At 43.9% G+C, this 24,667-nt stretch overlaps 2 protein-coding genes across 8 annotated transcripts in view; both read left to right on the top strand.

Annotated features, from left to right (window-relative positions):
• Positions 1-19,024, top strand: part of LOC106587339 (E3 ubiquitin-protein ligase arkadia-C) — a 46,618-nt gene extending 27,594 nt beyond the window's left edge. For 3 of the 6 annotated variants that reach the window (XM_014175651.3, XM_014175650.2, XM_014175649.2), the window contains exons 4-15: positions 6,489-6,646; positions 11,365-11,559; positions 11,691-12,037; positions 13,356-13,608; positions 14,325-14,685; positions 14,837-14,962; positions 15,165-15,282; positions 15,745-15,825; positions 16,023-16,118; positions 16,425-16,517; positions 16,988-17,091; positions 17,489-19,024. In XM_014175651.3, coding sequence (XP_014031126.1) covers positions 6,489-6,646; positions 11,365-11,559; positions 11,691-12,037; positions 13,356-13,608; positions 14,325-14,685; positions 14,837-14,962; positions 15,165-15,282; positions 15,745-15,825; positions 16,023-16,118; positions 16,425-16,517; positions 16,988-17,091; positions 17,489-17,609 — 2,053 coding nt within the window. In that variant the 3' untranslated portion in view covers positions 17,610-19,024. The remainder of the gene's footprint in view (positions 1-6,488; positions 6,647-11,364; positions 11,560-11,690; positions 12,038-13,355; positions 13,609-14,324; positions 14,686-14,836; positions 14,963-15,164; positions 15,283-15,744; positions 15,826-16,022; positions 16,119-16,424; positions 16,518-16,987; positions 17,092-17,488) is intronic. The other 3 variants (XM_014175652.2, XM_014175654.2, XM_014175653.3) reach the window with 3 other exon arrangements.
• Positions 19,025-21,443: 2,419 nt separating this feature from the next.
• Positions 21,444-24,024, top strand: LOC106587338 (G2/mitotic-specific cyclin-B2). 2 transcript variants are annotated; one of them, XM_014175648.3, is made up of 8 exons: positions 21,444-21,642; positions 22,004-22,120; positions 22,222-22,482; positions 22,584-22,742; positions 22,819-23,055; positions 23,239-23,379; positions 23,518-23,628; positions 23,744-24,024. In XM_014175648.3, exons 1-8 carry the CDS (start codon positions 21,616-21,618, stop codon positions 23,858-23,860), a joined length of 1,170 nt encoding a protein of 389 aa, XP_014031123.1. In that variant the 5' UTR covers positions 21,444-21,615; the 3' UTR covers positions 23,861-24,024. The 2 variants fall into 2 exon arrangements, with proteins under 2 accessions (XP_014031123.1, XP_014031121.1); XM_014175646.3 differs by having other exon boundaries at positions 22,219-22,482.
• Positions 24,025-24,667: the final 643 nt, after the last annotated feature.

Genomic DNA, 24,667 nt, shown 5'->3' with positions numbered 1-24,667 from the left:
GGGAAGAGATCAGTTAAGGGGAAGGGAAGAGATCAGTAAGGGGGCAAGAGAAGAGATCAGTAAAGGGGAAGGGAAGAGATCAGTAAGGGGGCAAGAGAAGAGATCAGTTAAGGGCAAGAGAAGAGATCAGTAAAGGGGAAGGGAAGAGATCAGTAAAGGGGAAGGGAAGAGATCAGTAAAGGGGAAGGGAAGAGATCAGTAAAGGGGAAGGGAAGAGATCAGTAAAGGGGAAGGGAAGAGATCAGTAAAGGGGAAGGGAAGAGATCAGTAAAGGGGAAGGGAAGAGATCAGTAAAGGGGAAGGGAAGAGATCAGTAAAGGGGAAGGGGAGAGATCAGTAAAGGGGAAGGGGAGAGATCAGTAAAGGGGAAGGGAAGAGATCAGTAAAGGGGAAGGGAAGAGATCAGTAAAGGGGAAGGGAAGAGATCAGTAAGGGGGCAAGAGAAGAGATCAGTAAGGGGGCAAGAGAAGAGATCAGTAAGGGGGCAAGAGGAGAGATCAGTAAGGGGGGAAGGGGAGAGATCAGTAAAGGGGAAGGGAAGAGATCAGTAAAGGGGAAGGGGAGAGATCAGTAAGGGGGCAAGAGAATAGATCAGTAAAGCGGAAGAGAAGAGATCAGTAAAGGGGAAGGGAAGAGATCAGTAAAGGGGAAGGGAAGAGATCAGTAAAGGGGAAGGGAAGAGATCAGTAAAGGGGAAGGGAAGAGATCAGTAAAGGGGAAGGGAAGAGATCAGTAAAGGGGAAGGGAAGAGATCAGTAAAGGGGAAGGGAAGAGATCAGTAAAGGGGAAGGGAAGAGATCAGTAAAGGGGAAGGGGAGAGATCAGTAAGGGGGCAAGAGGAGAGATCAGTAAGGGGGCAAGAGGAGAGATCAGTAAAGGGGAAGGGGAGAGATCAGTAAAGGGGAAGGGGAGAGATCAGTAAGGGGGGAAGGGGAGAGATCAGTAAAGGGGAAGGGAAGAGATCAGTAAGGGGGCAAGAGAAGAGATCAGTAAAGGGGAAGAGAAGAGATCAGTAAAGGGGGGAAGGGGAGAGATCAGTAAAGGGGAAGGGAAGAGATCAGTAAAGGGGAAGGGGAGAGATCAGTAAGGGGGCAAGAGAATAGATCAGTAAAGCGGAAGAGAAGAGATCAGTAAAGGGGAAGGGAAGAGATCAGTAAAGGGGAAGGGAAGAGATCAGTAAAGGGGAAGGGAAGAGATCAGTAAAGGGGAAGGGAAGAGATCAGTAAAGGGGAAGGGAAGAGATCAGTAAAGGGGAAGGGAAGAGATCAGTAAAGGGGAAGGGAAGAGATCAGTAAAGGGGAAGGGAAGAGATCAGTAAAGGGGAAGGGAAGAGATCAGTAAAGGGGAAGGGGAGAGATCAGTAAGGGGGCAAGAGGAGAGATCAGTAAGGGGGCAAGAGGAGAGATCAGTAAAGGGGAAGGGGAGAGATCAGTAAAGGGGAAGGGGAGAGATCAGTAAGGGGGGAAGGGGAGAGATCAGTAAAGGGGAAGGGAAGAGATCAGTAAAGGGGAAGGGGAGAGATCAGTAAGGGGGCAAGAGAAGAGATCAGTAAAGGGGAAGAGAAGAGATCAGTAAAGGGGAAGGGAAGAGATCAGTAAGGGGGGAAGGGAAGAGATCAGTAAGGGGGGAAGGGAAGAGATCAGTAAGGGGGCAAGAGAAGAGATCAGTTAAGGGGGCAAGAGAAGAGATCAGTAAAGGGGGCAAGAGAAGAGATCAGTAAGGGGGCAAGAGAAGAGATCAGTAAGGGGGCAAGAGAAGAGATCAGTAAGGGGGCAAGAGAAGAGATCAGTAAGGGGGCAAGAGAAGAGATCAGTAAGGGGGCAAGAGAAGAGATCAGTAAGGGGGCAAGAGAAGAGATCAGTAAAGGGGAAGGGAAGAGATCAGTAAAGGGGAAGGGAAGAGATCAGTAAAGGGGAAGGGAAGAGATCAGTAAAGGGGAAGAGAAGAGATCAGTAAGGGGGCAAGAGAAGAGATCAGTAAAGGGGAAGGGAAGAGATCAGTAAAGGGGGAAGGGAAGAGATCAGTAAAGGGGAAGGGAAGAGATCAGTAAAGGGGAAGGGGAGAGATCAGTAAAGGGGAAGGGGAGAGATCAGTAAAGGGGAAGGGGAGAGATCAGTAAGGGGGCAAGAGAAGAGATCAGTAAGGGGGCAAGAGAAGAGATCAGTAAGGGGGCAAGAGAAGAGAAGAGATCAGTAAAGGGGAAGGGAAGAGATCAGTAAAGGGGAAGGGAAGAGATCAGTAAAGGGGAAGAGAAGAGATCAGTAAGGGGGGAAGAGAAGAGATCAGTAAGGGGGAAGAGAAGAGATCAGTAAGGGGGAAGAGAAGAGATCAGTAAGGGGAGAAGAGATCAGTAAAGGGGAAGGGAAGAGATCAGTAAAGGGGAAGGGAAGAGATCAGTAAAGGGGAAGGGAAGAGATCAGTAAAGGGGAAGGGAAGAGATCAGTAAAGGGGAAGGGGAGAGATCAGTAAAGGGGAAGGGGAGAGATCAGTAAAGGGGAAGGGGAGAGATCAGTAAAGGGGAAGGGGAGAGATCAGTAAGGGGGCAAGAGAAGAGATCAGTAAAGGGGAAGGGAAGAGATCAGTAAAGGGGAAGGGAAGAGATCAGTAAAGGGGAAGGGAAGAGATCAGTAAAGGGGAAGGGAAGAGATCAGTAAAGGGGAAGGGAAGAGATCAGTAAAGGGGAAGGGAAGAGATCAGTAAAGGGGAAGGGAAGAGATCAGTAAAGGGGAAGGGAAGAGATCAGTAAGGGCCCTCTAAGAAATAGAAGGCTGTCTTTTTCTGAGAACTTGTAAATATTTGGAGTGTGATACAGATGGGTTTACATAAGCACTGCTCTCTCCCCCTCACCCCATCCCCCTCCTCTCTCTGGCATGCCCTCACTTGCTCTATCACTCTTCCTCCCTCCCTCTACTCTTGCTGTTTCGATCCCTCTTTCTCTCTCCCTGTAGATATCCGTCACTCCCTCCGCTCTCTATCTCTCTCCCTTGATCTCCGTCCCTCCCATGGCTCTCTCTCTCCCTCTATGTTCCTTCTCTCTCTCTCTCTTCATGCTAGGTTGACCATATTCTCCCTAGGTATTTCCGGGAAGTGAATGAACAGAGTGTAGCTAGTTGTGTGTGTGTGTGTGTGTGTGTGTGTGTGTGTGTGTTTTATCTCCCCATCTCTGCCTGCACCTCCCAGAGATGCCCTGGCTTGCAGGAGAATACAGAGAAGGGCCGTTTCTGAAGGGGGAGGTGTAGCAAGGAGTACTGGGTGTAGAGGTCAAAGGGCACCAGGATGAGTAATGCAGACCTGCCAACATGCACGCATTTTGCGTACCAACTATGCAATTCTCTGTCCATGTACGCATAAATGAATAGGGCCTGATTTGTTATTTTTCATATTTATTCTTTTTTTACATTTGACAAAAAAAGAAATCCACTGAGTCAATCTAACATCCCGATTCTCGAGCTGCAACACACAGACATGTACGGAGTTTGTGTCAACAGACATGGTGATGAATACATCATTATTGGACGTAGCTACCCTGTGTCTGCCCATCCTCCTGTTTGTTGTGATGCTGAGTTTGCTGACTGTCGGCTGTATGTAAACACGTGGACAAATCCCTTTTCGACTCCGTGTGTTGTGGAAAGGTAAACACTAATTGTTTCAAGCTAATGTTAGCAAACATAAGATGGACATTCAGTGGGCTCTAAAGTGCCAGCAGTTAATTTGCTAGTGAAAGAGATGCAAATACGAAAAATAACTGGTCGTATTTGTGCGAGTGTGATATACATTTAATTTTGCGTCCCATTAGTTGTATTTTCCACGTAACATTACGAGGATCACGCAACCTGATAAACTGTAATTATGATCCACGTCACCAAAAGTCTAATCAAAAACAGATATAAACATCTTGGAATGAAATGGAGTGGGGAGTTTAGAAGACGATGAACAATGAATGAGTGTCCGGTATTCGCTATAGAGGCAATGCTTCTAAAATGCCTTTGCACTAGATTGGAGATTTTATCATTTTCAATCATTTGTTTTTATGTTTACAAAATTATTTAGCTTTTAGTGTTGATTAGGAATCGTGTCTAAAAAGCCAATACTTGTGAGCTGGCCCTAGTGATTGACCCTGTTTCAGAGGTGACAAGCGTTCCTCTACTATAGAGACTAAACTTGGGGGCGTGTGCTAAGAAAAACTTTATAGATAATTATCTCCATTCTATACTGTACATGGAATAAACATACAGACAATCTGTGCTAATTCCATTAAACATATATTTATTTGATATGTTCTGTACTTTTATGTTTTGTAAATACCTTTTCAGAGAACTGAACCAGGTGTGATCCATAATGTTTGTCTAAGTACATGAATCTCCAATTTGCCGCGCGCGTCTGGTACTCTAAAAAGTTGGACAGGATTGGCAATGGCGGTTTTCCGCTGAAAGATCATTTGTTTACAGTGCAGAGAGGCCAATGGTTGTGATAGAGGGTGTGAGTCTGCATGCATGCCATATTCAGTGTCAGTGGAGGCTTTGGACTTCGGTGCAGAATGTGCAGCTTGCACTTCTGTCTTGCCCCCCCCCCCCCCCACCCCCCAGTACCATAGCCCAGTTTGTACACAGTCCATAGATCCCATCCTTGCAGTTAGCCCCACATTACCCCACTGCCGAGCCCTCTAAGCCCTCAGGCATTTGGCAGAGTGCGCGTGGAGATGGCAAAACCCTGGTCCTGCCAAGCCCCCAGTTCCCACAGTGTTCATGTTTACTGTGTTCTGTTTTCCCCTCGCCTCCACCCCTCAGAGGCCACGGTGGTAAACAGGTATTTACAAAATAATCCCAGGTCTATGTTGTGGGTAATTAGGCGCTTGTCCCTGGTGGGCTAGCCTGTTCCCCGGGCCCCGAGGTGGGCTAGCCTGTTCCCCGGGCCCCGAGGTGGGAGAGAGGAGGAGCAGGTGCCAATTACAGTGCAATCAAGCCACACCTCCTGTACTGGCTCTCTGCATGTACCACCTTCACTGCTCTGTGTGTGTGTGTGTGTGTGTGTGTGTGTGTGTGTGTGTGTGTGTGTGTGTGTGAGAACTGCCCCATGGGACATGCCATGGAATTTTTCCCCCCTCTTTTCTGCATTGCCAACATCAGAAGTGGCACTAATAGGTTTTTGTTGCCTTCCTTTCCTTTTGGTTTGTTGTGAAGTGTGTCCGTCTGACAGGAAATGGAATGGGCTGCAGTATGAGCTAATGGGAACCCCCCCCATCACAGCACCAATGCAGCCCAGAATGGCATTTCCTCTGCTGAGTGGTGTGAGTGGGGGCACTCTCTCACGCCTGCTTATTAGACGGACTTCTTAGGCCTACATGGCGGTGTGTGTGTATGGCCTTGCTATTGTTGTGTGCGCACACACACACACACTGGTCTCACTGGAATAGCAGCAGCCCACCATGCTTTTCTGTAATCTTATTGTTTTAATGATGCAACCTGTGGTTTAGAGGTTCTAGCAGCAGCCATTTGTTGAGAGGAGCAAGGGTCTCGCTGCTCTTGGCTCTCCCCTTCCCTCAGCCTGGTCTTGGCCCTCAGGCCTGCTTTAACGCAGGGACTCCCCTAGGCTCCCCCCTCTCATCCTGCTTTACGGCACACTGACACTCTTTGGACTCCCACATCAAATGAGAGAGAGGAAGGCAGGAAGAACAAGTGAGGCAGTGAGATGGGGAGAGAAGAAGACTGCGAAAGGGAGAGGAAAGAGCGCAGTCAATGATGCACAATGGTTGTGACTTGAGCAAATATGTGTGGTTGATGAGGCTAAATGAGGTAGAGGTGTTTCTGTGTGTTGAATTGTGTTTTCCACAAGGTTGTTTTGGAGTTTAGTGGGTGTGGTGGATGAAACCATGTGTGTGATACAAACATGGTCTTTCTGTGTGGTTCTCAAAGGTTTGCACAGCTGTGTGTCTCTCTCATGCGCGCGGCTGTGTGTAGACTGTCTTTATGAATTAGCTGCAGCGCTAGCACTCATGTCAGCTGGCTCTTATTTACATTCCAGCCAGGCGTTCCAGCAGCTCCCAAAGTGAGCTGATTTGGGCTCAACACACAGAAAAAGCACTGTGGACAGTCCCCTGCCTCCAAATGACAACGCTTCAACTTTCCCTTTTACTACATGATAAATGACATCATAAAATGAACTGTTGTTCATATATTTATTTAAAGGACAATCAGGCTGGGAAAGCAAGAGATTTGCTTTGGGAGGAAAATTGGGCTGAATTGTCTGGATTTTCTCACTTCTCCATGAAGTCCTATGGACTGGGTCTCATCCACTGACCACCGGTCTCCAGTGAGAGGGCTGTGTGGTCAGCAATATATCATAGAATTGTTACAATACCGTAGCCCAGGGTCCAGATGACCTGACATTATCAGCGTGGTCCCAGTCAGTCTGAACTGAAGCCTTGTGTAATCTGGTTGTTTACCCCTCCTCTCCTTCCTCTCTAACTGGCTGTGTGTTTGTGTCCACAGGCCTCGCTCGGTGGGGGGCCATGGCAGGATGTACTGGGGCCCCAGCTGCTCCCAGAACCGGCCCCAGGAGCCCCGCGGCCGCCACCGCCTCTCTACCGTCATCCAGCCGCTGCGCCAGAGCGCCGGGGAGGTGGTGGACCTCACAGTGGACGAGGATGGTGAGCATGAGGACGTGCCGACCCACAATTCCACTCTGAGTTGAACTATATGATATAACAGTCACAGAGGTCCTAGACTTAGACTCAGGCCTCTGTGTTTCCACTGTCTTTTCTTTCAAAGCTAGGCTCATTCGTCTTTCAACACAAAGGCGAGTTTACAGTAGTCCTCTGAGGCATTTGTCCTCTTAAGAAGGACAGTCATTTTTATATGAACAACATACAAATGGTTGCACACACTCTCTCTCTCTCTCTCTCTCTCTCTCTCACTCATTCACTCATTCACTCACACACACGTACAGAGAAGCAAGTTTACTCTTGAGGCAGAAAGAAATAGATCTGGTGATTATATGTGTAAAAATCAATTACATTTGGGAACAGCTTTTTCATAGATGCTGCATACGATAGCCGGACTGTCGCACAGTATATGAATGTGGATTTTGATTAGTTTAATGCTTTCTTACATGATCCAGCTCAACACTGCGTAGGGAGTTCGGAAATATTACATGTCAAATGAAATACTCTCATTCACACTCTATTGTTTAATAGGATTGGCTAGCTTCTTCCACACATCTCTCCGAACTTGCGAGCGAGTGGCTGTCGCTAACTTGAATAAGAATTGTCCTGTCATCACAATTCAATTTGAAATGTTCCCGTCATCGAGCACTGTTTAATAATGATTCATCTGTATCTTTTCATCAAATGGAGGGATATTCATAGCGACCGTGCCCCTGAGAGCGACTGACTGCTCTTTCATTGTTTGGCTTTTACACATCAACCCAATGCATTTCTGATACATGTCGTTTCATACTGTCAATCCTATCATGTTTGTAGCATGATAAAATGTCACAGCGATGCCAGCCACTGGAGCAGCAGCCAGAAGCATGCTCTTCATTGTAAATGTGGAGGCTTTAGGCACAAGGAATGAAATACACCTGGCAGTATTAAAGCTTATGTGGGTTAAGGGTTTCACTCCGGATTTAGGGGACATACAGCGGACTCCTGATGAGTATAGTCTACATTGAATTCCAGAGTCCATTGAAGAGCTGTGTATTTAATCATTCATATACGTACATTATTCTCACCAGATGTATAGGCCTACTCCAGTTCAGTTCATACATTCATGACAGCCCCAAGCCATTGCATATACACCTTTTTAAAATGGGTTCTTTGTTTCAGTTTCCCTGTCTAGTTGTTCATTGTTTTTATTTATTTAAATGAAAAGCACATTATAAATTCAATGTATTATTATTTTAATATGTCAGGTGTGGACTGACTGTTTTTGTAATGGCTTTACCATTCCAACATCCTACATATCTCTGGCTAATGGCTTTGTTTTCCCAGACCAGTTTGCCCTCTAACCTGAGGCATTAGCAAACCAGACCAAAGCATTAATGTGACTTAAAAGTCCAATTTGGTGCATTCTCTTTATGGTCTCGCACCGTGTGACTGATAACAGAATAACAGAGCAGTGTGAGATATGAGCGCATTTGCATTTCTTTGGAGGAGGAGGAGAAATTAATTTGTGAGTATGAAAAGCAGATGGAGCGCACACTGTGGAATGCTAATGAGGTCTCTTCTTCTCCCTGGCTGCCAAGCCACTGCAGCCAGTCTACACATCAGGGTTTCCGTTAGCCGGTAATAGCCAGCTTTTAACCGCTTTTTTGTTGTTGTTTTTTTTCAAAAATAAATAAATAGAAAAGCAGATAAAATTGCCATGTGTATAGTAGGCTTACACTGAGGTGGCCAAAACATTAGGAACACCTTAATATTCAGTTTCACCCCCTTTTGCCCTCAGAACAGCCTCAATTCGTCGGGGCATGAACTCCAGAAGGTGTCGAAAGCGTTCCACAGTGATGCTGGCCCATGTTCACTCCAATGCTTCCCACAGTTGTCAAGTTGGCCCTAATGTCTTTTGGGTGGTGGACCATTCTTGGTGCACACTGGAAACTGTTGATCGTGAAAAACCCATCATCAGCGTTGCGGTTCACCTGGCTCCTCCTACTATACCAGTGGTGGTTCTAGACCATTTCAACTGGGGGGGGGGCCCATAAGGGGTTCCAAAAGTCACAGGGGCACTGCACCCCCCCCCAGAACCGCTAGTGTACTATACCCCGTACAAAGGCACTTAAATGTTTTGTCTTGCCCATTCACCCTCTGAATGGCACACATGTCTTAACCTCTTCCGCTAGCGGGACCCCTAGCCAACAGCCAATGGGATTGCATGGCGCGAAATACAAAAACTACTAAAATACCACAATTCAATTTTCACAAACAATCAACTATTTCACACCATTTTAAAGATAAGACTCGTTATTCTAACTACATTGTCCGATTTCATAGACCAAAATAACCACACAGCCATTTTCCAAGCAAGCATATATCTCAATAAAACCCAAAACACAGCTAAATGAAGCACTAACCTTTGATCTTCATCAGATGACACTCCTAGGACATTATGTTATACAATACATGTATGTTTTGTTCAATCAAATTTATATCCAAAAACAGCTTTTTACATTGGCGCGTGATGTTCAGAAAATGTATTCCCACCAAAAACTTCCGGTGAATTTACAAAAATACTCATCATAAACGTTGACAAAATACATAACAATTATTTTAAGAATTATAGATACAGAACTCCTTTATGCAATCGCTGTGTTAGATTATAAAATAGCTTTTCGGCGAAAGCACATTTTTCAATATTCTGAGTACATAGCTCGCCATCACGGCACCCGCCAAGTTCGGGGCAAACTAAACTCAGAATTAGTATTAGAAATATTGTATTACCTTTGCTGATCTTCATCAGAATGCACTCCCAGGACTGCTACTTCCACAATAAATGTTGTTTTTGTTCGAAATAATCCATAGTTATGTCCAAATACCTCCGTTTTGTTCGTGCGTTCAGGTCACTATCCAAAGGGTAACGCGCGAGCGCATTTCGAAACACAAAAAGTATAAATGTTCCGTTACCGTACTTAGAAGCATGTCAAACGCTGTTTAAAGTCAATTTTTATGTTATTTTTAACGTAAAATTGCGATAATATTCCAACCGGACAATAGTGTATTCATTCAAGGAGAAAAAGAAAAAATTGCGTGCTCGCGGGAATGCGCATATCCAATCTCTTTGTCCTCAGGCAGACCACTCAGTAACTGAGCTCCTATACTCTGCCCAGAGACGGGAGAAGGCTCAATCCACTTTCTGAAGGCTTTAGACAGCCAATGGAAGCCTTAGAAAGTGCAACGTAACAGCACAGATACTGTAGTTTCGAAAGGGACTAGAAAGAACTACATTTCTCAGATCCCACACTTCCTGGTTGACTTTTTGTCAGGTTTTTGCCTGCCATATGAGTTATGTTATACTCACAGACATCATTCAAACAGTTTTAGAACCTTCAGAGTGTTTTCTATCCAAATCTACTAATAATATGCATATTCTCATTTCTGGGCAAGAGTAGTAACCAGTTTAAATCGGGTACGTTTTTGCATCCGGCCGTGAAAATACTGCCCCCTATCCACATCAGGTTAAGGCTTAAAAATCCTTCTTTACCTGTCTCCTCTCCTTTATCAACACTGATTTAACAAGTGACATCATAGTTTTCACCTGGATTCACCTGGCCAGTGTGTCATGGAAGGAGCATGTTTTGTTCACGCCGTGTATATTCGTTATGTAGGCATATCTTATTTATCACACGCCTACAGCATACAGATACAGAGCCTTTGAGTGGAAAATCTGTCAGAGCGCGAGAGCTGCTGCTACAGCATCTCAAACAGCAAATGCATAGGCTCTTCATCAGCGCATCACACACCACTTTGCAATGAGCTGGAGGCAGTATGCATTTTGAAAACATATACTTAATTGTTTGAAACCTGAACGTTTTAATACATATGAGGCATGTCTTACCTTGCTTCAAAGTAGCCATGCCAAAATCAGACCATATCCGTGGAGGCAATTATTTTATATCAGCTTTCTTTCATTGTCCAGTATTCCAAGGCACAATCCTAGTCATATTAGCAACCCATGCACGTTGTTGCATATTACATCTCCCGTCTTTCTAAATTTCTGCCATCACGTGTGCAGTGCCCTTCTGACAAGTGTTTTCCCGCTAATTGGGTTATGGAACGAACATTCGCGCGTAGCTTTCTGCATTGTGCGCATATAATAGTTGATCAACATTTTAAGCTAAATGTTTTGATCTGTTGCATCAGACTCATTGCTATTTAAGGTTTGTTTTATGTAGCCTAAGCCTACTGGTTGTATGAATTTGGAATCTATCGTCCCACAACTATCCCAGAGTGTTTGGAATAGGCCATTTCTTTCTCGACAAGCTGACCAATAGAATAGGTCAACTGTTCTACTGTGGAGGATAGTAGATTGACAGGCTAGTGATTTTGCTGTTTGTTGGCTGAGGAAAAGTAGATATGGACAGTTATTCTAACCTCTTTAAAGTGCACATCAGAATTTGTTAAGGAGGACGGCACATCATTGCGTCCTTGACTTGCGTGTTCTGTTAGTGATTTCTGCCATTCTGAGTACTGTGGGTGGATGCCCTAATAGGTTATGCACCCAATGCCGGTCAAATGTCCGGCGTCACATTTTTGTAACGGAAACCCTGCGACGCACACACACACACACACACACACACACACAGATGGATATGTGCTACGTAATGAATTCCCACCTATTAAATCTGTATACCTGTCTCTCTTCCCTACCTCAGATCTCTCTGTTGTGCCATCTACCTCTGACAGCATTCACCCTCAGACTGTCAGCTCCTCCTCTTCATCCTCCTCTCATCATACCTCTACCTCAGAGCCCCACGATGCCCCAGGCCCCTCCACCAGCTGCCCTGGTCAAGGCCCAGCCCCAGACAGCACGCTGGCACAGGGGCCAAGGGGTACCGCAGGCACGGAGGGTAAGACAGACCATAGACTCTCCAGAAAGCCATGATGTCAACCTTGTGTGCCTTTAAGTTTAGTAATCTTCCCTGTGGGTCATCTATGAATAATGATTGAAGCTTAAAGGTGTTTTCCATCTCTCTATCAGATGAGAGCAGAAGAGGATCGTCCGGCGTGGGAGGAGAGAGTGGGGGTACGGCCATGCCCAGGTTACCCTCCTGCTGCCCGCAGCACTCCCCCTGCGGAGGACCCTCCCCTGGTCACATGACCCTGGGCCATTCCAGCTGCCTGCAGGCCCAGCCCTCCCAGCAGCCGGGCTCCCAGCAGCACAGCCACGCCCACCACTTCCACCACCACCATCACCATGTGCCTCAGCACCCACCTCCACCCACTCTGCCCTTTCCTGAGCCCAGCTGCCCCCTAGAGAGGCCCACTGCCCTGCCTGCACCATGTAGAGGGGGAGGGGTCAGCAGCTCCACCCAATACCATGACCAGGTAGGCCTGAGCATCAACACCCTGTTATGTTTTTTACGTTGTAGCATTGGAGGTTTGGCTGTTACTTCTGCTTCCTGTTTTGGTTTCCCCAACTTTAATATATCGACCAGAGAATTTATGCATTTCTTATAGCAGTAACATTTTATAAATATATTCGATATTAAAATGAGATTTTCTTTAAGTCATGAAAGTATTTGATCATATTTTCTTTTTTGCCCCAAATCTATAAAAGTAGGCTAAATGAATAGAATCTGAGGAGATAAAAGGCTGCCTTTCCCTCCCACAATAGCTGGAGATAAATTAGGAATCATTTATAGTTTTAATAAGCCATGTTCTCCCTGGCAGATGGCACCATCGCATTCAAATGTATCTTTGAGTAAGTCTTTGTGTATCTAAACAAACGGCTCCACCAATATCTGCCAATGAATCAGATTCAAGGTGATTAAAAAGGATTAAGAAGGAAAAAACAGAATAGGAACTGAAACAGACAAATAACTGGTATCTTAACAAAAAAACGTTACAAAGGATCTAGCTGGCAGCCTCCCTTGAAGCCAGATTCACCGCTGAATAATTTAAATTGTGCTAATTGTTAGGAGCTGCTGAATTGTATTATTTACCATCAAAGTGGAGGAGTGTGTGGTTAAAGTGTAATGGGTTGGGTTGGGAGGGCTGTGTCTGCAGGTCAGGTTAGGGGCTCCCTCCATAGCCCTCCGTTTCTCTGTCTTGATACTCTCTGATTCCTACATAATTCATGCAGGGCTGGGGCAAGTATTCAAAACTGGGCCATCAGTTCTCTACCATGAAAAGGAGGAAGTAGTTGCATGGGTGAGGCAAAATGCTGTGCCCTTTGATGGGCTTGGCCTACATGTAGATACCATCCTCAGCTACAGCTCAGAGAAAGGAGACATACTGCCTGCATAAGGTGAATAAGTCATGTTTTATGCATCAGTCTAAATATTATTATTTATTTGAATAATTCAACGAGGGAGGGCTGCTACTATGATTTGAAACTCCATCACTTAGATTGAATTTTCTCAGCCGGTTTACTGCAGTCTAAACTGTGAAGCCCATTGTCTTGTACTTTTATCTTGTGCTTTGTGCTGGCTGGACCATGAAGCCCTGTGGTTTTAGTTTAGTGTTTTACTGGTTAGTTATATATTCTGTCACCTACAGAGATCAAAGTCAGACAGTAGCACCATAACATCATAGTCTGGTTCTACTCTCTCCATACCTCCCCTCCCTGTATCTCTCACCCCTATTCTTTCCTTTTCATTCCTCTCCTCTCCAACCCTCCTATCTCTGTCTCTCCCCTCCCAAGCAGACTCTGCCGGTGGACCTGAGCAACAGTGGCTTGCGGAGCAGCGGGGCCGGTAGTTTCCATGGCACCTCAGCCTTTGACCCGTGCTGTCCAGGCTCCACGTCGCGGCCCGCTGCCTACAACTCCCAGAATGCAACGGGGCCAGGGCCCAGCCAGCCCAGCGCAGTGGTGGACTCCTTCAGCTCAGCCATGGTGGCCCAGCCACAGCCACAGCCACAGCTATCCACCTGCAGGCACTTCATGCACCCCTCCTGTGAGTAGAGCTACATCTGCACCAAAAGGGAGATGGCCTTCTATTTTGGGAGGTGAAGTTATTTTGTGGTTAGATTTTGGTGTGGTTTCTATTGTTTAAGTGTTGATTTGTTAGGAAAATGAAATGCTGCGGTAGTAACTATAGTGTGTTATTCCCATGCAGAACCTGCATACTACTGTACTAAACACGTGAGCCTTTAGGATATACAGTAACTATTACCACCAGACCTTGAAAGCCAGTGCTAATAGTAATTAAGAGAAACACCTGATGTTTAATGTGCTAAGTGCTGCGGGTGTGCTACCAAACAGGCCCTGTTAATTGCTGATTCTCCTCAGAATAGCTCTGTGTGGAATGAGGAGTGTGGCGGGGCTCCCTGGTGAGGCCATATTTAGAGGGATAATTGGAACTGTTGGCGCACCTGTCTAGTGCCTACACTCAGTCACGTCAGAGTCATCCCTGCTCCGGCCCCCCCTCTCTCTGCAGTAGGGAGGGAGACAGACAGACAGAGGCTGGGTCTGTCCGGGGTCTCAGGTGGGAGACCTGCTCAGCACAGGGAACAGCCAGGCAGCATGTTTCAGTGAGGAGAGTCATAACTGATGATGATGATCAGGTGTCATCATTAGGAAGGAGACTTAAAGGCGATCTGGAAAGGTGTTACTAACTACTTCTCAACTTTCTCCCACCATTCCCACTCTCTCTGTCTCTCTGACACCCAGACGCCCCCCTGGCACGCTCCCTGCACCACCAGCCCTCTAACACCTGCCCCCATTCCCATGGTAACCCTCCTCCCCCTCCTCAGCCCGCTCCACAGGGTGACTACGTCATCCCCCACCCCGTCCATCCCTTCCACACGCCCCTGCCTTCCCACCCCCCTGGCCACGCCGTGCCCCCGCCCCCCCCTGCCCCTCTGCCTGCCCACCACCTCACAGGCTCCAGTGCCCCCCAACACCTGCCCGCGGAGCACCAGGCCCTGCAGCACCACATGCCTGCGCTGGGGACCTCTGTGCAGAGGCTGCACCAGCACGAGATGCTGCAGAGGATGGAGGTTCAGAGACGCAGGATGATGCAACACCCCACGTGAGTGTAGCCTCTGGCCCCGGTCCAACCCGTCTGATGGCAGCAACACAACTGCAAGCACAGACAGTAGCATCCAATTGTCTGATTACAGGGACAATATTATGGTATTTTCCCTCTTGTGTTTCTGATAATCCTCTCTCTCTTTCTCCAGACGAGCACATGAGCGCCCCCCTCCACACCCCCACAGAATGCACCCCAACTACGGCCATGGCCATCACATCCACGTGCCCCAGACCATGTCGTCCCACCCACGCCAACCTGAGCAGAGGACTGCGTGGTCAGTACCATTTAGAGCAGTTGAGGGCCAGTGCCTTGCTTGTAGGGCCAAGAGTTTTTTGTTGTTTATTTTTAGCGACGTATATGTGGCCTGCTGTGCACTAAGGATATAGTCAGTCACTCATCTTCACTGTTGAAATGGCACCTGTGATGTCAATGTCTGAGTTGATGATGATTGTTGTTGGTCTGGTTCTCTTCTGTAGGGAGCTGGGTATCGAGGCTGGAGTGACCGTGGCCCCATATCCTTCAGGACACCTGCACCCTCACCTGCCCCACTACCACCCTCCCCCAAGACTGCACCACTTCCCCATCCCCTTCATGGTGAGTGCACGACTGGCACCTTCACTCTAAGCACACGTGCCTACATTAGAATACATGAGAAGTATGGCTTAGATGAATGATGCTAGCCCTCTATTCATAACATCTGTTATTTCAAGGATGGTTTGTTGGGCCACATGAATAATGCGTTGGCAATTAATGGTGGACCATAAGGCATTTCAAGTGCATATTCAACATAACCAGTGGCCTGAAATCAATGGATGCCCCTTTGAAAAGATGTTAAAAGTTAATGCACAATGTCTGAAAATATGAAATTGTGAGACTTCTGCGGTTATCAAAAATACTAACCGGAATTTATACCCAAGTCGAGCAGTGTCAGCAGACTTAATTGATAATGCTATATCGCTATATGTGCTTCATGAACTGTAGCCCACAGAAACAAATGACTGTACTCCACTTAAGTGAACATATTTCCATGGAATTGTTTTGCCTCCTCCCTCACAGCACACTGGCATGTCTGAAGTAACCTACCCGCACATTCGCTACATCTCATCCAGAATGACTGGATTTGGACGAACTTATGAGGTGACACTTGATTAGTAAAGAGCAAGTAACTAGGGCCTGGGGTTTTTCCTGCTCAGGTCAGGTGGTGAGGAAACACTCCTGGCCCTGGTAATTAGTTATGAAGGCGCTAAGAGCGTGTTATGGCTGTGGCTCATGAGCTGTGTGGAACTGAGTTGGCTCAGTCTGACGTTGGGTTGTTTTCCTGCCCTTTTCCTCAGGATCTGCTGCATTTAGAGGAGAGATTGGGGACTGTGAACCGAGGGGCCTCTCAGGGAACCATAGAGAGGTGCACTTACCCACACAAGTACAAAAAGGTGAGAGCACTCCTATAAAAGTATGTGTGTGTTTCAGAACATATCCTATTTAATGTAGTTTGATGTGATGTATTTTGTGCATGTCTGCACAAGATTTTATTCTGGGACAGAGTGCACACTCGGTGGTTATTTTGTGCTCCTTTCAAAATATGAATGTTTTGCTATCGTTAAGTCAGATGCTGTAGAAACTAGAAAGTGTCCCTTTCAACCAATGTTTCAGCCTTAGAAAACATTGTTGGGAAAGATTCCATCTAGTTTTCCAAATGTATTTAAATAAGTAACCTAATAACCTGCTGCCCAATACAGAAGGTGTTGGAGACTGAGCGAGACATTGACGAACAGTTAACCCCTGAAGCATGGGCAACTATTGGGAAAAATATGCACGCAACCTCCGACTCGGTGAGAAAAAAATGAACAAATTCAATTTGGAAACATGTCTCTGCTCATTTATAGTTGTTAATGGTAGTAGTGTTGGGGGCAAGGGGATTCGGCAGTAGGAACATTTGATAGATTTTTTGGGAATATTTATTTAAATATATTTTTTAAAATCCATATTACCTTGATCCATAGGGATGTCATGTTTTGTAGCCAGGACAAAATGACCATTCTCTGTCCTCATAGGGATATGTGTTCACCCTCATAATGTATACAGTAAGCCCTCTATCAGTCATAAAGGATAGTTCATTCGCAAGTTGGTCTGTACCTGTAATGTTTACAGCCTATGAACCCTGAATACATTTATCGTGTTTGACGGTAACCCTCATAAAATGGTCTCAGCCTTCCCTGTTTAATACGTCTTTATAATGTGAATAAGAGTTGTTTTTGGTGCTGTGTATCTATAATGGTGTTTCCAATGTTTTCATCAACAGAGAAAGCTGCATGGTAAGCAAGAAGAAGATGAGGGGGCGGACGAAGACACAGAGGAGAAATGCACCATCTGTCTGTCAATACTGGAGGAAGGGGAGGACGTCAGGTACAGTTATACTGTAGCGTGTGTTTTAATGCGGGGCTGTTTTTGTGTGAGAACGACCACTCCTTTCCCACATTTTCTCTTGATATGCCGTGGAGATTTTCTCAACACCCAAATATAGTAATCAGCAGAAAAGCCAATCATTTGAGTGCCTGAAAATGACTGGTCTCAGTGGACATTTCTGGAGCTCAACATATGTGCTCATGTGATTAAGTGAGTTTAAGAGTTTCTGCCCTCTGTTGGTGTAATGTAAGAACTGTGTGAATGTTAATTTTCTATCTTTCAACAAACCAAATTAAGCAAATTGTATTCATTGTCATTTCATTCCAACTTTACCAGATCTTTCCATTATGAAGATGAAATTCAAAGTCTGTTTAACAATATATTCTCTCTTCCACAGACGCCTACCTTGTATGCATCTCTTCCATCAACTGTGTGTGGACCAATGGCTCCTCACCAATAAGAAGTGCCCCATCTGCAGAGTGGACATCGAGGCGCAGTTGTCTGCCGTTGAGAGTTGATGCTGTTTTTCTCACAACTCTTTGTTGGAATTTTCTTTCATTGTTGTTTATTGTTTGAATTTTTCTTCAGTACTGCAGTCAACCAAAGAGGGCATGAATTACCTGTGCAGATCCACTATGAGAAAATAAAAACATCAGGCTAAAAAAGCATTGAGCCTAGAGTGCCAGATATCACACAGTACAATACTGCTCGAATTGACATCTCCATTAAGGATTTAAAATGTTATTGTATTTATAAAGCTTTTATGTAGCTTTTGATTGTTTCCTCGTGTCATATTTTATTTTTATTTGTTTTTTTGCATGGCTCCTCGCAATGCATTTCTTTGCACATATATTGTGGGCTTCTCATGGCCTAACAACTTGCAGGTGAGGATAGCTGCTCAAGTAAAGAAGCATTTCTATATACCTAATGCCTTGCTTTACTGGAGTAGAATGTCAACCTCCAATTAAATACATTGCAGGACTCATTTTACCGATCATTGTATTGATTAGTTTATGTTTAGACAATGTGGTTTGCTAGTGGAAGACGTTTCGTTTCTAAGAAGGTAAATCAAGACATTCCTTAATTAGGAAAATATCATGTTAAACTGATCAGCTGCTGTATTTGTGTTCACCCAGTATTTCTAGAGTGGGAATAAACTCAAACTTCACCTCATCTCCCAGAAAATGCACATGCGTGTCTTACACCTCTCCTGCACCACCTTGATTTGACTAAACACCATTCACACGTCATCTAATGTATTTTAGAGAAAAAGAAAATGAATGTCGCATCTGTTTTTGACTGTTCTTTTTCAGTGGAATGATTGTTGAGGTCTGCTGAGGATACAGTCTCTGTGTTCTGTTTGGATTTCTCCCTCAGACAGGCCCCAGATGGATAACTGGGTTCTATAAGGGGATCTCAGGCCCACAGATGCAACCAGTTTCACATGAGCCTGCAACCTGGGGATGTCTGTTGTTTGGAAACTGGGAATGGTATTGGTTTATCCCCGTTTCTCTTTTCAGAGGGAAATACACAGCGCTCAGCTCAGAATAATAAATAAGTAGCTGATTATTCTTACAACCCAGATCATTGTTCTTACCCACACTCTCCCTCTCACTCTCTCTCTGTAGCTGTGCAGCAGCAATCTCTCTTTGCTGCCATTGAAAAGATAACACTAATATTATTCTCGACTTGCTAACTTGCATATACTTGCACAAGAGAGAACAGACAGGAGTGTTGTAAAGAGAGTGCGTTGAGGCCATGTATTTCCACTCTGATTGCTGAGTTTTGGAGAGAAAAAAAACATTTTGAATGGCGTGTTGGAATGCAGTACTTATGGCAGGTATCCATGCATTCATAGACTTAATGGCACCAGGATGATATTCCATGGGATTTATATTAGTTTTAAAATAATATTAATAAAGTTAGAACTCTTTCCTGTGTCTGTTTATTTGTGTCTTACCATTCACCTATGCATGTTGGTCCATATTTCAGAACTGAACGTTGAGGGATCTACTATCAACGAAATATATTGGTAACATTTGGTATTCACACCCCAAGACTTTTTCCAAATGTTGTGTTACAGCTTGAATTTAAAATTAATGATATTTTGATTTTTTTTGTCAGTGGCCTATACTCAATACCCCATAATGTTAAAGTGGAATTCAGTTTTTATTTTTACTAATTAAAAATGAAGGGTTGAAATGTCATGAGTCAAGTATTCAACCTTTTTGTAATGGCAAGCCTCAAGTTCAGGATTGAAAATGTGCTTAAGTCACAAGTTGCATGGACTCCATGTGCAATAATAGTGTTTAATATGATTTTTGAATGACTACCTCATCTCTGTACCCCACACATACAATTATCTGTAAGGTCCCTCATTTAAGCAGTGAATTTCAAACACAAATTCAACCACAAAGAGCAGGGAGGTTTTCCAATGCCTCGCTAAGAAGGGCACCTGTTGGTAGATTAAAAAAATTAAAAAGAAGAGCAGACATTGAATATCCCATTGAGCATGGTGAAGATATTAATTACACTTTGGATGGTGTATCAATACACCTAGTCACTACAGAGATACAGGCGTCCTACCTAACTTAGTTCCCGGAGAGTAAGGAAACCGCTCAGGGATTTCACCATGAGGCCAATGGTGACTAAAAAAGTTACAGGGTTTAATGGCTGTGATAGGAGAAAACTGAGGATAGATCAAGAATGTAATTACTCCACAATACTAACCTAATTGACAGAGTGAAAAGGAAGACTGTACAAAATAAAAAATATTCCAAAACACGCATCCTGTTTGCAACAAGGTGCTAAATGAATACTGAAAAAGATGTGATAAAGCAATTAACTATTTGTCCTGAATACAAAGTGTTATGTTTGGGGCAAATCCAATACAACACATTACTGAGTACCACTCCACATTTTCAAGCATAGTGGTGGCTGAATTATGTTATGGGTATGCTTGTAATCGTTAAGGAATGGGGAGTTTTTCAGGATAAAAAAGAATCGGAATGAGGCTAAGCACTGGCAAAATCCTACAGGAAAGCCTCATTCGGTCTGCTTTCCACCAGACACTGGGAGATTTATTCACCTTTCAGCAGGACAATAACCTTAAGCTCAGTTGCTTACAAAGAAGACGGTACATGTTCCTGATTGGCCAAGTCACAGTTTTTACTTAATTCTGCTTGAAAATCTATGTCAAGATTTGAAAATGGTTGTCTAGCATTGATCAACGACCAATTTGACAAAGCTTGAAGAATTTATTTAAAAAATATGGGCAAATATTGTACAATCCAGTTGTGCAAAGCTCTTAGAGACTTACCCAGAATGACTCCGTAATTGCTGCCTTAAAGGCTGCCAAAGGTCACTGTAACATGTATTGACAGGGTGTGAATACTTATGTAAATTAGATGTTTATGTATTTCATTTACAAAAAAATAGCAAAAAAATATAAAAACATGTTTTCTCTAGATAATAGGGTGAGAAAAAAATTATCTATTTAATCCATTTGAAATTCAGGCTGTAACACAACAAAATGTGGAGTAAGTCAAGGGGTTTGAATGCTTTCTGAAGGCTCTGTAGATGTGATATAGCAGTAATAAAAATGCCTATTCAGCTCCTGCATATAAACTGTTTATAATCTGTAGTCCTTATGGCGAATCATCAAGTAAAGATGAACTGAAGTATCCATCCATGTATCCAAAGAGCCTGCAACAAGAATAAAAAACGTATTTTATGCATTCTATGTAGATTTTATGAATATTCCCCTTACTTATTACTACTCATCAATCAGTGAAGACCAAGTGTAGTGTTTAGCCAAGAGTAGCCAAGATTAGCATTTTGGTCAATTCATAAAATATATGTTATGTTAAAGTGGATTTATCAGCAATATATACATTTATGAAGATTTTACACTATTGTGGAGAGATGTACTGCTTTGATTATTTACCTACAATAGAAATAAGTTGAAACAATTTTATGTAATTCATTTCATTTGTATTTTGGCCAAATGTCATATTCACAAATATACATTTACAAACAAAACACATTTTCTTACCTTACAAAAAGAAATTGTACTATATTTTAAGACAATTAAATACTCTACTAACAAAAAAGCTGTTAGAATTATAAGTGTATGTATGTCCCTTAAGGTCCTTGTGTAATGTGATATTGTACCCCCTAGCCCAATTGTCCTTGTATGTTATTTATATATACTTGTGTTCCCCCATGTACTTTCTGTATTGATTTGTTGTTGGGAAAAAAAGAAGAAAAAAACGAGATCCGTTCTGATTGTGCGACGTCATTAGTGATTCCTCTGTGGCAACCAATGAAATAGGTGTATTCTATGAAGCGGTATCCAATTAGAATCAACAGAGCGGTATTTGAATGACTGTGGAAGTGTTCGTTGAGACTTGTTTACTTGGGCCTTGTGTCTGTGGAGATAGCGAGCAAACAACAGAACTAAACGCGGCGTTTTGCCCATTATAGCTGGCTATCTAACTGCTTTGTTTTTAACGAAGCGTGAAGATGTCTTCATTAGAAGTTCGTGCTGCGGTGAGTTTTTACAATATGCACTAGCTAATGTGTTTTTGTGTGCATTTTACTCACAGCTAACGTTACTTGCGCTTGTTAAAGTAATATAACTTGCGTAGTTGTCTGCTTTCAGCTTGCTATTTTTAGTTTAGCTAGCCAATTTGTTATCTAGTAGGTAAGTAATACAAATGCCTAAGTTATTTAACCTGCCTGAACATCTACCTAGTGTAATTTAGCATGGTTAAATTGAACGTTGTCACTAACTGACGACGTTGGTAGTCGGCAGTTTCTTAGCTATGTTAGCTAACAAGCGATGTCTTACTTAATTAGCTATATTTTGTGTTCACATGGTTGGTTTGACGGGTCATTTTGTCTTAAACAGTTAAAGAACGCAGACAACCCAGCACTAATGGGGAAAGCAAACGTAGCTGGAGCAAGAAGGGCTGTGCTTGGAGAGCTGTCCAACTTTCCCAATGCCAGCAAAGCGGTGCCGTCCAAGGTATGTTGTCTTACACGGCATTATTTGGTCCATTGTCTGGCTCTCACTAGCTACTCACCCAGATAGTTCTCAAACATGCTTCTCTATACTCTCTACAGAAGACTGTTGCTGCTAAGTCTTCAACCAAACAATCTATGAACCAAAAAGATCAGCCAGCAGCTGTTCGGCCTAAACGTTCCCCAGTGGCTCAAGTTCCTCAGCCTGAAGAGTCTGCTAACGTGTCCATGAAAGAAGAGGAATTGTGTCAGGCGTTCTCAGTAACTCTACTTGCTGTAGAAGACATTGACGAAGGGGATTCAGACATGCCACAACTATGCTCTGAATATATAAAGGATATCTATCGATATTTGCAGCGCCTTGAGGTAACTTGTGCTTTCTCTAGGCTAACATGGTGCTGACTCGTTAAATATTTTGTACTAGTTTTACTCGACGTCAATCTTGAGTTGTCTTCCTTTCCCAACAGACCCAGCAGTCTGTCCGGCCGAAGTACATGAATGGCTATGAGATCAATGGACGCATGCGCGCTCTCCTGATTGACTGGCTGGTTCAGGTGCACTCCAGGTTCCAGCTACTGCAGGAGACTCTGTATTTGACTGTGGCCATCCTGGATCGCTTTCTTCAGGTAAGCCTCGTTAAAAAATAAAAATAAAAATTGTATATCCCGTTTAGTTACTTTTTTATAACCCCTCTCTATCTAGGTGCAAACTATTGGCCGCAAGAAGCTCCAGCTGGTTGGGGTGACTGCCATGTTGTTGGCTTCCAAGTATGAAGAGATGTATTCCCCAGAGATTGGTGATTTCGTTTACATCACAGACAATGCATTCACCAAGGCTCATATTCGGGAGATGGAACAGCTGATTCTGCAGAGTCTGAACTTTGAGCTTGGACGGCCTCTACCCCTACACTTCCTCAGGAGAGCCTCCAAGGCTGGCAATGTAGGTTACTCAATGCCATGCATGTTTTTGTAGTTTTTCCTTTACTGGTGTAGTTATTAAAATTGCTTATCAACATGAACTGCAATTATTTAATTGTTAGAGGTGGGAAAGCAATCAACAACTGACAGGTGACCACAAGGTTACAGTATTACTTGCATGCTTAACCAGTAGTTGTATTTTCAGGCTGATGTTGAGAAGCACACACTAGCCAAATACCTCATGGAACTGACCCTCCTTGACTATGACATGGTGCACTACCATCCTTCTGAGATTGCAGCTGCTGCCTTGTGCCTCTCCCAGCTGCTGCTTGATGAGCTCAACTGGGTAAGTTGCTGTCTCCTGGCAATTATTGGGATCTTTATGGGATGTGTGCTACTCGGATTATCATAGATTACATTCAAACTGATTTGGTGCTAGCAACATATGGTCAATTTTTTACTGTTGGTTATGGTTCTTGTGCAGACTCCAACACAGGCGCATTACTCTACCTATAACGAGAACCACCTCAAGCCAATCATGCAGCACATCGCCAAAAATGTTGTCTCTGTCAATGAAGGGCGAACAAAGCTTCAGGTAAGTTGTCTGAAAGGTTGACCTTGCTCTAGTGATTTAATGTTAAACCATTGGATTTGGGTAATATGATACATGCCAGATCTTGGAAAGAACCATTGATTAACTTGTGTTCCAGGCTGTCAAGAATAAGTATGCAAGCAGCAGGCTAATGAGGATCAGCCTCATCCCTCAGCTGAAGTCTGCTGTTGTAAATGACATGGCTGCTGCTCTGCTCCCAGAACATAAACCCTGATGTCATGTGATTATGGACTGATTCTTAATCTGCTGCACTTTATTTTTTTAACACATTTTTTTTGTCTTTAAGAATCTTTTGTGAGATGGCCTTTTTAGACTGCTGCTTTTAAGTACATGTAAATATTTAAATTTGTACAAATAAACGTTTTGAACAATCTTAAATATGGTCTTTACAAAATGATTCTTTATGGTCTAGATGCATGTTGGGTGTATGCTTTGAAACATAGCTGTATCAATAATTTGGTACGTTTTAGTCATGTTAAAATCCAAAAGCCACAGTCTAGTTTAAATTTTATTCTTAATGGAGTATCAAAGAGTGAAACACCACCTGTAGTCAAAGTACTAACACTCCAAATGTGAACAGGAGTATAATGTATTTCATACACAACTAATAGTTGTGCTACAATGGTATGGGCCAGAATTTCATTAAGACATGTACCTTTACCTCTTCTAAATGAAGGACAGTAATTATGGTCAAGTTGATTGGTATGTACAGCTTCTTAATTGACCATACTGTAGGGGTTTACAGCCCTGTGTTCCTGAACAAATGGCTGCACCTTTTATCAAGCTGCCCTGGGATGTTGCAGTTAGCATGTAGTCTTGCCAATGCTTTATGACCAACTGGGAAAGTTGGCAATACTGCAAACATCTGGGACCAAGCTATGAGTAATTAGTAAGGAAAGAGTATTGCCTGTCCAGCTAGGGCAGGATGGGAAAGAGGCAGTGTTTATGCAAAATCACATGAAATGCAGAGTAACTACATTAGTACATTAAGACTCATTTGCCATAATGCACATGTTTCCCA

The sequence above is a fragment of the Salmo salar genome, chromosome 26 (assembly GCF_965601325.2).
Source record: "Salmo salar chromosome 26, fSalSal1, whole genome shotgun sequence".
NCBI lineage: Eukaryota > Metazoa > Chordata > Actinopteri > Salmoniformes > Salmonidae > Salmo > Salmo salar.
This window is presented reverse-complemented; position numbering and strand designations above follow the sequence as displayed.

Excerpts from the sequence above, each read along its gene's own strand:
- LOC106587338 (XM_014175646.3), top strand. The coding sequence starts at position 21,616 with ATGTCTTCATTAGAAGTTCGTGCTGCG. Across the intron at positions 21,643-22,003 it reads CATTAGAAGTTCGTGCTGCG|TTAAAGAACGCAGACAACCC; the intron begins GTGAGTTTTTAC and ends TGTCTTAAACAG. Across the intron at positions 22,121-22,218 it reads GCAAAGCGGTGCCGTCCAAG|AAGACTGTTGCTGCTAAGTC; the intron begins GTATGTTGTCTT and ends TACTCTCTACAG.